The 13,563-nt window shown below is 39.1% G+C and overlaps 1 protein-coding gene across 7 annotated transcripts in view; it reads right to left on the reverse strand.

The window, feature by feature from the left end:
• Positions 1–12,749, reverse strand: part of COL19A1 (collagen type XIX alpha 1 chain) — a 364,360-nt gene extending 351,611 nt beyond the window's left edge. For 4 of the 7 annotated variants that reach the window (XM_074398116.1, XM_074398115.1, XM_074398114.1 and 1 more), the window contains exons 1-2: positions 12,249–12,749; positions 212–338 (exon numbers count right to left, since the gene is read on the reverse strand). In XM_074398116.1, coding sequence (XP_074254217.1) covers positions 212–338; positions 12,249–12,350 — 229 coding nt within the window. In that variant the 5' untranslated portion in view covers positions 12,351–12,749. Of the gene's footprint in view, positions 1–211; positions 339–10,948; positions 11,442–12,248 lie in introns of those variants that run through there. The other 3 variants (XM_074398117.1, XM_074398113.1, XM_074398118.1) reach the window with 3 other exon arrangements.
• Positions 12,750–13,563: the final 814 nt, after the last annotated feature.

Consider the following 13,563-nt stretch of genomic DNA (forward strand, 5'->3'; position numbering starts at 1 on the left):
ACTAATAGACTATGCATATTAAAAAAATGAGGTAATTTTAGGAATTCCTGATATGCCTCATGGGAAGATCAATGGAAGAAAGCAATGAATTATAATTTATTCTGTTATAGTACATTCACCTATGGCCTTTTCAATCTTAACAAGATTTGTTTTAATGAGTTAAAGGCTATAAATAACATTTGGTGATTAGGCAAAGAGTTGGCCTGGATACCTGTCTTGTCCCTAACGGTCACGGAAGTGGAAGCAGGAAGCAGGAACATTGACATCCAAAGCCAAAGTTTCCAAGGGCCAGTGTGTTTCATTGTGCCTTGAAACCATGTGAACAAGTGGCCACGGATCTGCAACAGAAAAAAAAAAAAAATTGTATTAAGTCGTTGTATGCAGCTCCTTTCAACATCTCCAGAAAATCTTCCCAAAGCAAAACAATGAATTTTACACTATATATCACCATATAACAGGATATATGATTATATATGCAATTGTATATCTCAATATATACCTTAATCTGTATGGTAAGAGCTCTGAAAATATTTTCAGATTAGTTTCTAGTTAATTATTGATGTTGATACAGCTTATCAAATTTTCTCTGCTTTTACATATTTTTCAAACTACGCTTACACTGACACATTTTTGATTTTTAAAAATTGTGGCCAAATACACAAAATATAAAATTTACATTCTTAACCATTTTTAAATACACAGTTCAGTAGAATTAAATACATTCATATTTCTGTGCAACCATCCCCAGAATCTGCAGAACTTTTTTCATATTGCAAAACTGAAACTCTGTGCCCAATTAAAAAATAATTTCTCATTTTCCTGTCCCCCAACTCCCAGCAGCCTTCATTCTACTTCCTGTCTCTATGAATTTCACTAATCTAGTGGAATCATTCAGTATTTGTATCTGTGCGACTTTATTTTACTTAACATATGTCCTAAATGTTCATTGTGTTGTACTTTGTGACAGTTTCCTCCTCCTTTAAAGATGAATAATATTTCATTATATATATATATATATATATATATATATATATATATACACACACACACACACACACACACACACACACACACCACATCTTGATTATCTATTCATCCATCAATGGACATTTGAGTTGTTCCCATCTTTTGGCTATTGTAAATAATACTGCTATGAACATGGATATAAAAATATCTGTTTAAGTCCCTGCTTTCAATTCTTTTGGGTATATACCCAGAATCAGTAGTAGAATTGCTAACAATACAATAATTCTATTTTTAATTTTCTGAGAAACCAGAATACTGTTTTCTATAACAGCTGCACCATTTTCATTCTCACTAACAATGCACAAGGGCTCCAATTTCTTCATTTCCTAGATAAGGCTTGCTATTTTGCCTAAAAAATATATGTATAATTACCATCCTAATGGGTGTCAGATGGCATCTCACTGTGCTTTTGATTTGCGTCTCCCTAAGTTGAACATCTTTTCAGGTGCTTATTGGTCATTTGTATATCTTCTTTGGAGAAATGTCTATTCAATTCCTTTGTCCATATTTTAATCCTGTTGTTTGTTTTAAGTTGTCTATGCTTTTTGCATTGTATAATATACAATGATTCATATTACTAGATTATAATATTATTCACAATTCTGTTATTTCTGCTGAATATAGTTTTACATATTTTGGGTTAACTGATGTCATGTTTTCTATAAACTTAACTATGTTGTTATTGGATTGAATAATCACTGTTACTGAAGTGATTACTCCACATGTGAAAAGTAATCTTGTATTCTGTTTATAAAGAAAAAATAAATACATGTAATGCCTACCTCACCTGAGCCTGCCATTGACATCCTATTTAATATTATTACCTCTGATAATTGTCTTTCTGAATGTAGACTTCTACTCCTTAGGTACTGAAATAAAAGATTTAGTAAATAGAACCCTTGTAATGGAAAACTTAAACATCATTTAAATTAATTTTTTTTAGTGAAGCAGCTAATGTGGAAATAAATTGCAAGTGAAAATATAATGGCTCCCTCAGTGTATTTGGTAATTGCGGTATTATTAAAATAGCTATTCTAAGAGGTCTAAATATGCAAATAAATCCTATATCACTTACGTGCCATCATTCAAAGTTAAATCAAGAGTCAAATATAAAAGAATTCATTATACAAATGTCTAAATTCTATCGATAAACACTCTTTAGACAAAAACGAAAGCCACCATCTTCTTTGGTATTCTGTGTGTGCCAAATACTCTAAGATCAGCATTTAAAAATTAATTCAAGATTTCAGATCTTTCTGGATAAATAGCTAGAAGCAGCAATTGCAATATTAAAACTGTATGTGTAGTTCTAAATATCAACAGCTGGTTTTAATCCTTATTTCTTTTGAATTCTTTCATCTAGATAGAGTCCCAATCCTCATATGACTTTGCAAAGTTATCCTAGCTATTATTTCAAGTCAGTTGGTAACTGTTAAATAAATTAATTCTATTTCAAAGGAAAGAACTCATAAATATTGATCTGATTTTTAGAGAAATCCATGGTTATATTTTTAACGAAAAGTGATTTCTATCAGTTGATACATTAGTAGTTCAAATCATGGCTTCATGTCTGGACTCTGCTACTTGTGGAGAAGCTGTGTAACTTCTCTAAGCCTTAACTTATTCATCTTCAACTTGGAAACAATACTAGCAATAAATTATTTAATGCACGGAAAGTGTATTATATGGGGGCCTTAACCTAGTAAATATGCAAAAAGTATCTGATATTATAATGGTTTGCTGTATATATTAATAAACAATAATTATAAATATTAAGTTATACCTGTGTCTTCAGCTTGAGGTTGATATTGATATTTGGACAATGGAGAAGTATCAAAGCAGCCTAGAAATTTATGTTCACTGAAGCTTTGGTCTCTGTTACGACAACGAAGAACCAGAGGACTACAAAGCTATAAGCTTTGACCTTGACATCTCCTAATATTTCCTTGAGCCACTTAGCTTCTATTTCATTTATGCAAAGCATTTGCAGAATAAGGTTTATGGTTAGTTGACTAAATGTTCTAGTTATTTAAGAATTGCCACTCTACTACTCTACTGAAATGTCTCTCACCAAGTTCAGCAGGAACTTGAAAGAAGAATCCTTTTCTCTTCCCTTCTTCAATTCTTGGTGGCACTTCCAATAGCTGACTATTCTCTCCTTCCTAAAACCCTCTTTTATTGGCCTCCCTGATCTGACACTCTCTGGGATTTCCTTGTAAATCTTCTCAGATATTTTTTCTATCTGATTTCTTAATATTGGGATCTGTGAGCCCTCCTTTCCTCTCTTTATAATGTCTCCCTAGGTGATGTCACCATTCTCTTGGCTTTAAATATTATCTGTAAGATGTTTAATCTAAAATTTACATCTCCCATCCACTCCTCTTCACTGAACTTTAGGCTGTGTATCCAGCTGCCTATTCAAAGTTCCGTCTTAGATGTCACGCAGATATCTGTAACTTAATACACCCAAATAAACTCCTGATTTCCAGCCATGACTTGTTCCTCTCATGCTCTTCCCAGTCTCAGTAGTTACTACCCATCAAAATGCTCAAACCAGAAACCCAGGAATCCCACTGATTCTTCTGCCTGCCTTACCCCCATCTCCTACTTCCAAACCATCAACAAGTCATGTCAGTGTTACTCCAAACACATCTCACATCCACTTATTTCTCTTATGCCACTATCCCAGTTCAGATCACCCTGGTCTAGAGCTCTCAACAGCTTTCTATTCGTTTCCCCCATCCATTACTGAATCCTGACCACAATTATTCTCTACATAGCAGTTGAGAAATTTTCTTACAATGAAAGTTGGATCATGTCACTTCCTTGCCTCAAACCTTTTAATGGTTTCTCATGGTACTTTGAATGTAGTCCAAAAGCTGTTCTAGGGCCTATATGTCCCAAATAACCAGGCCCCTATCCACTTCTCCAGCCTCATATGGTACCATTCTTTCTTAGATTTTTTTCTGTATACATATGTTTATTGCTCCCCACTCAACTCTTAAGTTCCATGAGGGCAGGGACTACATCTGTCTTGTGCATCGCCATCACTGTATCCTAGGTTCCTTGCACAGTACTTGGAAAAGCAGAGACTTAATACATATTTGTTGAATTTTTTTTAAAGTAAGAGATTGCCAATTTACAAATCTTGAAATATTTTGGAATCTGTAGTGATAATTCAATCTTTAAAAATAATTCTTAAGGCATTACAAGATCTTATTTCAAGGGTCATTATAAACATTTTTTCTCTTTGCACATTTCTAAAATGTGTTTACTATTTGAGGGTTCAATTGTTCAGATCCTGATAAAATGGAAATGTAGCCCGTTCAGCTGGAAACATTTGAAAAACTTTTCATCAAGGTCTCAAAATAAATCCTTGTATAGGTTTTAAAAACAACTTGTTCAGATCTTAAACCTTGCTGGAGGCACTGACAAGTTGACCTCAATGAAACGGACAAGGTAAAGGTTCCTTTGAGTCTTTCTGAATCTTTCCTTTTCCTGACCAGAAACCTCTCACCATCCCCAGACACCTGCAATTCTCAGGCTGCTTCTTGATGCTCCGAACACACCTCCAGTACCTTCTCTGGATTTCTCAATTATTGGCTTTGTCTACAACCTCCTTCCTCATTAATACTTCCCACATTTCCTTCCTGTCCCTGCAGGTCTGAGCTAGGTGATTATCAAGATAGTTTTACAAATGAATTCAAGCCAATGTTATAACACTTTAATATGTTGCTCCTCCCAGATAAAAGTTAAGCTGTAATACAGATCCTTAATGCTTTCTCAGTGGAGCAGCTAACGAAGAACCTCAAGCAAATGCATATGAATACTGAGGTCCTCAAATTTTTTTCTCAAGCTTGTCCAAAGATGGCTCACAATATATATTAAGAAGGCTACAGAGAATACTGGTGCTATGATTTGAATGTGTTGCCCAAATTTCATGTGTTAGAAACTTAATCCACAATGTCACAGGACTAAGAGATAGGATCTTTAAGACATTAGGTTAATTACCATTTGAGGATAGGTCTGTTATAAAAGCCAGTTTGGCTCTCAGCATGACCCTCCTACCTTCTGCCATGTTATGACACAGCATGAAGGCCCCTACCAGATGCAGTTGCCTGATCTTGAACTTTTCAGCCTCCAGAACTGTGAGCCAAAATAAACTTCTTTTATTTATAAATTACCCAGTCTTAGGTATTGTGTTATCACAACAGAAAATTAACTGAGACAGCTGGTCACATATGGTCTCATTTTCTGAAGTAGAATTTATTTTATATATGATATTTTATTATAATACTCATAGTAACTCAAGAGGCAGGCATGGCTGCCCAAAACACTGACAGGGTACAGGGCAAGAGGTCTGCATACCATATGTTTAAATATTTGAAAGTTAAAACAAAGCTAATAACACTAATAAAAATAATATGTTTTCTCATTTTACTTCAGTTAATACCTTCATAAAGTCTTGAAAGTCCATGACAAGTTAGAATGTAACAGAGCAGGTGCTATGGGGTGAGTCGGCCTCTTGCCTGAACCAAGGCTCACCCTTCTTTTTTTTTTCATTCCTGGGACCACTGGCAGCACACATATGTAAATATGCCAATAAGTCAAAGCTCTGTCCACAATGCCTGCAAACAGCTAACTCTTGACCATTCCTTGGGCCTAGGAGTGTTTATACCTGTGGTCTTTCCCTGGGAAGATGGACACAAGGATGGGGTCTGTCAGACTCTGCAGGAGGTTAAGGGTCTTTTTTTTTTTCAGGAAATTTCAGATTTTGGCTATCCAGAGCCTGGTCTAGAAGCTTAGGTTTTAGGTGGGCAGGTCCCCTCAGCTCTGTAAACGCCTAACCCTGAGAGCAAGCACACATCCAGAGCAAGACTATAGTGCAGTCTTCTAAAATGTAGGGTCCACAGCAAGCCTAATGCTGGTACTGAAGACAGGCATTAGGTGCCCATTCTGCAGATAAAAAACACTAAAGCTCAGAGAGTAATCCCAAAGCCTGGGATTCAAGTTCTAGTCTGCCTGACTAAAAAGCTTTTACTGTTATAACATGATGTTTTCTCTCAGGATGTGGGACATACATATCACATTCCTAAAATTTTCTTAAATTTTCATAAATTCTCTTAAATTTTCAGCTATTTCTATCAAAATTCTAGTCAGACCCCAGAGAGTTCCCCAGTGCTATAACGTGCCAAAGTCACAACGGTGAATGTGCCCAGCACTGGCAGTCTTGAGTAGGCAACATCGATGGAGCCTATAAAGGCTTAAAATCATTCAGACAGCCCTCCCTGTAATATATTTCTCATGGCAGCAAAGAGATAATAAACGGTTGAAGGCCTAGCCCTAACCTCTATCCCTAACCCATTATCCTCACCATCGTTTGCTGTATGAAATAATTTTGGGTACCAGTTGGGTATGTGAATTTTAAAAAGTCACTGTCCCTTCAATTTGCTTAATCTAGCTCTTGAAATCATTAAGGCACCTATCCAACCCAAGAATATTTGAATAAGAATATAGATTTTTTTTAAAAGTTCTTATTAAACTTTATTTGTATATAGTAAACACGAAGTGAACAGAGAGGAACATTAGGAAACCTTAATCATTACTCATTACTATTAATCATAGGCATTAGGAAACCTCATCTTATCAAGAGATATTCTATTGATACCTATTGATATCCTATTAATACCTGGCATCTAGATATCCTATTGTTATCTATTGATAGGATGAGGTTTCCACTATGTCACAATCACTGGAGATACAGCAGTGAGCCAAATAGGGAATGTCCATGGTGCCACTCTGGTCACAGAGCTCAAAAATAAACAAACACCATGTTTTATTTGAGAGCTAGACATTAAGAAGTTAAAAAAAAAAAAAACACTAAGAATAATATGTACATAAAATGACAGAATGGTGGATTTGCTAAATAAGATAGGAACCTCTCAGCACCAGTTTTTGAGTGAGTCAAATCAAATCTGCCTATGAAACATGAATATTTTTACTATTACACCATCTAACAATTCAAAGTGTTCTTTATACATCTTTGAAACTTGGTGTTAAGTAAAAGGTCAGAGTGTTAGAGCCAACACCAAAATAGAAAATAATATGGAAAGGACACGTGAAAAAAGAGACAAAGAGGAGAAAATAGAAAGAGAATACTTACTTGCTTTACATGAGTTGTTACATTTAATGTACACAGCATCTCAACTCTCAAAAAAGTAGACTTAATTTGTTAAATGACTGAAAGAACTCCTGTTTTCAGAGGATTTATTATAAAGGGAAATGATGTGTGACTGTGTAGGAGGCTGATTTTTAAATTAAAACTTCTTGACCACCATCCAGTATGCCTACATATACATAACTCCACCAGGAAAATCTGTTCATACTGTTATGAAGTGACACATTGTGTAAATAAGCAAAAACAACAGGTGTTACACATCTGTTCTTTCACCAATCTTTAGAATCTATCTTTAGTGAAGCTATAGTGGAGTTCGTAAACTATTAGAGAAAACCAGCTGAAGAGCCTAGCCTGTAGAGTAAAAAATTCAGGCCAATATCCCTGAGTTTAGGACTAGGTCTAGGATTATTTCACAGTTTTATCAGTGGCTGGAGTAATGACATTGAAGTAAGTTTGCAAACGCCTTTTGCAATTTAGGCAAAGTTTTTGCCCTCATTATATTCTACAGAAACCTCATGACTTTCACATTTTAATTACAGGTATCATCTTTAACTTAGGAACTCAAGTTAAAAATTTCAGAATCATTTTCAATTTATTCACCCCCTCCCCATATCAAACCTCTGTCAATGTCTATCAAATCTACTTGTAAACGTCTTTTGAATCCATACCAACTGTCTTATCCTCACTGAAACTGCTTTAGTTCATGTTTTTACCATTCCTAATCTGGAAAACTGAATAGACTGCTAACTAGATTCCTTTCCTCCATCTTGTTCCCTTTATTTCCACCTCCCAACTGCTCAAGAATTATATTTCTAAAACAAAGACCTAGCCACTTAAATGCCCTGCTCAAAGTTTTCTGGTGGCTCTTCATTGCCCACTCCAAAGTGAGGCACTCAGGCTCTTTTACGTTGGGGCCTCAACTCATCTATCCAGTCTCCTGTCCTGCTACCTCCTTCCAAACGCTCTCTGCCACCAAATCATTCACAATTCACAGGTTGCTGCACATGCTTTTTTGGCTGCTGGAAAGTCCTTCCAATCCTCTCCAATCTGGAAAACACTTAACTTTGCCTTCAACGTGATACAGTACTCAAATGCCATGTCCTATGTAAAGTCTGTGAGAATCATCCCAGGCAGAGTTCACTACTCACTGTCCTGTGATCCAACAGAGCTCAATACCCACTTAGGCTTCTGCACACAGTTCCGCTGTAACTGTTTTGCATTCTGTCTCTTCCCTAGCTTGAACATCTTGGAGAAAACAGATTACATTTTATTCACCTGTGTCTTCTTTAAACTTGACATTTAGTACATATTCATGTGGTCAATCTGTAGAATGATACAGTCTAAGACAATACACTTGGACTAAAAATAAACAAATGAAATGTTGGGAACCATTAAGTAATATAGACAGGTAGGGACTTAATATAGGTAGAATGATATGCATGAAGAAAAGAATGATAGAGACGTAGAGTAAAAATTACTAAAAGCTCAGTGAACATAATTTTAGTTACTTAGTGTGACAAAAAAATAGTACTACTGAAGTTGTTCTCTGCCTCAACAGAAAACATACCCTCTAGATCAGGCGTCCCCAAACTTTTTACACAGGGGGCAGTTCACTGTCCCTCAGACCGTTGGAGGGCCGCCACATACTGTGCTCCTCTCACTGACCACCAATGAAAGAGGTGCCCCTTCCTGAAGTGCGGCGGCGGGGCGGATAAATGGTCTCGGGGGCTACATGCGGCCCGCCTGCCCTAGATCCTAATGTTTGTACTACTTTGAAAACTGTCCAACTCTATCACATTTCCTCAGTTTTGTTGTTTGTTCTGTTACTTCCAAACTAGTGTCTATATTCAGAGGGTCTCAAATCTCAGATTCCCTTTGAGCATGCTTAACCTATTCTCTCTATTCTCAACAATTTGGCTGTTTTACCAACTCACTTCTCTGAACTATGATTTGTTTCCATCAACTTTTCCAGGACTATTCTCAATTTCAACCATCACAACTGACCTACATTTTTTTCTGATTATAATTCTTTTTCTCTGTTTTCCACAGATACAACTATAATAATGATCCAATATCATCTTAAATTAATATATACTATATGGCCATATTTTCAAATTCATCCATTTTTCCTTTTTTTTTTTTTTTTTTTTTTTTTTTTCCAATTTGAAGGGCTCTCCTAGCTTTCTGATCTAATAATCTTACAACTTCACAATTACCTTGGATTTCTCTTAAAGAGAGGAGGTCAGAAATTCTTTGCGTTTCATAACGTAGCGTAGATGAGAGGCCTAATAGTTTACTCTGCATTCACTATCTTTCTATCAAATTTAATATGCAACTTGCTCACCTGATTATTTTATTACTGGCTTATAAAATAACACCCTAAAAAGTCCATTGCTTCTTAGCCTCTCCTTTCCAATCTCTCCTTGGCAGGTGCTGTCTGCTCTACTCATCTCAGATTTCACCCCTGCTTGGATTCTCTGTCTTAGCAGGCACATGACTGTTTGCTCCCACTTCTAAGTCTTCACACATGCAATTTCTTCTGGCTGGAATGCCCTCCCCGCTCGATTTCTTCTGCTAAGCTAGTTATTCTCTGCCTATTTAAGATGTACATCCTCAATGTGGCCTGCCTCAGATGACTCAACTCTGGTCCCATTCATTCTGTTTTATTCAGCATCTTTTCAGGGTTATATATTACCATCTCTATAGTCCTGCTTCCTTGCATTTCGGTTTATTTTTCATTCTTCCCTTGAATTTTCATTTGTGATGCCAATTAGTCACACTCCCATGGTTTCTAAGTTCATATCTTCTTCTGCCTCTAGAACCATTGACTCTGTGTACCCACATTGGCATTTCTGCCTGCTGGAGAAAATGAACTAAAATTGCAGCAGAAGAGATTAAACTGGAGGACCAGAAAGTAAATGGAAATTTTCCATTTTTGGAAAATACCATCAGCTCCCATCTGTTTTGGATGGTTTTCTAGGATGAGAATGATTCAGATATAGAGATCATGTCCCAATTGTGATAATAATCACATTTGGGTTTCTTCACCATTTTGCTCTTTCTCGGACCTGTCCATTTCAATTTCAGGTTCACTTTTCTGCTCTTTTGCCACACTGTCTCCCTCCTTTCCTAGGAAACCCCACTTAGGTCCCTTACCACTTAGCTCAGGAAGGACAAAACCTGACAGGAGCACCTACCAGTTACTCTCTGCATTTTCTATCCCCTAAGGAGAACATAAATTTTCTATCTCTGGGGGTCACCCTACCCCTTTTCATCCTGAAGAGATACTCCTACCCAAAACCCTGTCAGGAAGGGGCATTTATACATGTTTTTCACCACTGGAACACCTAACTATCTCAGGTTTGTGGGCGCATATCAAAGATCTCTCTACTTAGAGAGGGTCCTACAAGTTTCCCACCCAAGGAGATGCTAAGACCACACAGACGAGCAGAGGCTCTTTTCTTTTTTTCCTTTAATCTCCTAAAGAATTATAGTAGTGTTTGATTCAGACAGCGGGGGAGGCATCGGTGTTCTCTCCTTTTTTCGTTGGTGGGGGGAGGGAAGGGTTGGACATAGGTATTGGAGTGTTTTTATCTCCTCCATTAACAGGCAGATGTAAATTCCCCTGGAGCAGGGCGATTATCCCTACATCTTAATCCTCAGATTTATCCAAGCAGAAGATGGGACTAAGTAAGGCGTCTCCGAATTAGGGGTTGAGGGAGGTGGCGCAATTTATTTCCTTACCCTTCCGTCTCCCAATCTCAAGCTGTGGTTCATGGTCACTCCCTCGCCTCTATTCCGGATTGTTCCATTAAAACTACTCATTATAGGCGTCCTGGGCCCTCCACTTTTTGCTCTGCAGCCCACCGTCCCCTCAGGCTGACAAGGCACGCCGGTCCTTCTCCCTTTTCACCTTCTCGTCAAATGAAGCTCTTCTGCGGCTCCTGTGTCACCCGCCTGTCCGCCCGCTCCTCTGCCCACCCTCTGGCCGGGCTTCCCGCGCCCTCAGTAACCTCTAACGGGGTTCGCTTACGCGCCCACCGGCTCCCGGGGAGCTAGCGTGCCCGACGGTGTGCTTGGTTCCGGGCCAACAAACTTCCTCACGACCCTGCAGCGCCCTAGCTGGGCCGCGCGGCGCCGCCTCCCGATTCCCGGGCGCTGCGGCGGCGGCGCGGGCGCGCTCTCGGCGGCGGCCGCGGGACTCTGGCAGCTCAGGCGTCGGAGGCGGGGGCCGCGCCCTCCTCGCACCGCTTCTGGGACGTTCCCGCGGCGGCGGCGGCGGCGGCAGCGGCAGCGGAAACGAGGACGTCGGGGACGGCGGCGGCGCTCCGGCCGGCCGCGCTGCGCATGCTGCAGGGTAATTAAGGAGCAGGGCCGGACGCCCGGGGACGCGGCGGGGCTGGAGTCCCGGGATCCCCGCCCGCGCCCGCGCCGCCCCGCAGAAGCCGCACTTGAGAGAAACATCCTCCTGTGGAGGAGGTAACGCTGGGCCCCAGGGCAGCGCGCGGAGTAGCTTACACCCCTTAACTGGCTTCCTCGCTTCCAGGGCTAACACCGTCCAAAACAAACAAACAAACAAACAAAAACAGCGCTCTAACGGCATGAATTGATAGAGTTTGTTTTGCTCCTTTAATCCCACATATATTTTTTTTTTGTAATGTATTTGATGTCTGTCTCTACCCGCTTCAACAGTGCTCATAGTTCCGCTTCACAGACACGCATAACCAGAAAAACCACCTAGAACTTAAGTGTAACGCAGGAAGCCTGCATCATGTGAACATAGGTACACGAAGCACATGGAATGTAGCCCATGAGAGCGGCCGTCTCCTGCCGAACGCTTGTGGTCCCATCCTTGAGACACCTATGGGAACGTATGCAGGTGTGCATTATGTAGCCACCTAAACATATTTCCATGTGTAGCACAGTTCTTACATTTTCCTGAAAAGCAGATGCACACAGATAACCACAAACACGAGCAGATGACATGGCCCGGGCATATGGGAGAGGACATGTGAAGGGTCCGTCGCGAAGCCGCGCAGCTTACCTTGAATTCGTGTTTGAGCGCCTCAGAGGCGCAGTGGAGTCCGGACACGGCTGCGGCACCGCGGACGAGTGAGCTCCCTGCGAGTGGGGAAGGGGGACGCATCTCTGCCCTTATTAGTCTCTCCCAGTGTGACCCTCCCACTCCGCGAGGACAGAGGACTCTGCAAGACAGTACTCAGCCAACTCAGGCACAGGTTTTCCTTAATGACAGCGATGTCGCCTTAGAGCTGGGAGGAATGCCTTTCAGGTTATGTTTTACTGGCGTTTCACAGATAAAATGACGGTTGGATGCAGATGCCTAGAGTTTCTCACTTCTGATTATGAAGTGCCTCAAAGTATTATTGTATGTGGCAAACGTTCACAAGTAGGTAATTGGCTTTTTTAACGGTTGAGCTAAGAAAAGGTATCATTTATGTTTCATTTTTTCACTTTTATGTCAAGAGTTTATATAAAGTTAATTAGGCAGTCTGCCCACCTTCTAATCATGCTCATATGTAAACGTTTGTATGGTTTGGTTTTTCTCAGTGTTCACAGAAGTATTTTGTGATTTTAAATACATCTTTCCATGGGTTGGTGCTAGCAGTCTTGGCTTTGGAACTCTTGGCATTCCTTTGAATATTTGAAGGTGTCATTTTCCTGCAGATTTCTGTGTAGGTGCACATATGTGTGTGTAGAGAGAATATATATATGTATTTGTAGGCATATATAGTAGGTTTATATACATATATAGGAGGTATATATGGATATTTGTAGGCATATATACATAGTTACATATACAAATATAGTAAATTTATATACATATGTGTGTATATATATATAGTGTATACATATGTTTGTGTATATATGAGAAACAGAATGATTTATAGAATTCAAAAGAGTAAAAACCAGGCATTAGAAAACAGATAAATTGGTTTAACATTTTTTTATTTCAGTATTGCCACAGTGGAAGAAATAGGATAAATTATGTTATTGATCCACAATGGTGAAAATTATCAAGCTTAAAAGTTACCTTAGAACCACAGAAAATATACTTCACATATCAGGGCTCACAGATCAAGGAATAATGAAATCAGGCAGGCAAAAAATAAAGAGGTTAAGAAAAATTTTAAAAGATAGCTCCTTTCCACTTCATTGGAATGAAACCATTAATGTATCACTTGTGTTTTTTAAACTTTAGAGTCCGACATTGATGGTGATGAAAACCATGTTTCTATGTCAGGATTCAAACCACCTGATATGTTTCCCTCTCATGTGATTTTCATCACTAATTTTTGGCTAACTGTGGAAAGAGGCCAAGGAGGGAGGATATTGCATAA

The sequence above is a fragment of the Saimiri boliviensis genome, chromosome 4, assembly GCF_048565385.1.
Source record: "Saimiri boliviensis isolate mSaiBol1 chromosome 4, mSaiBol1.pri, whole genome shotgun sequence".
Classification (NCBI taxonomy): Eukaryota; Metazoa; Chordata; class Mammalia; order Primates; family Cebidae; genus Saimiri; species Saimiri boliviensis.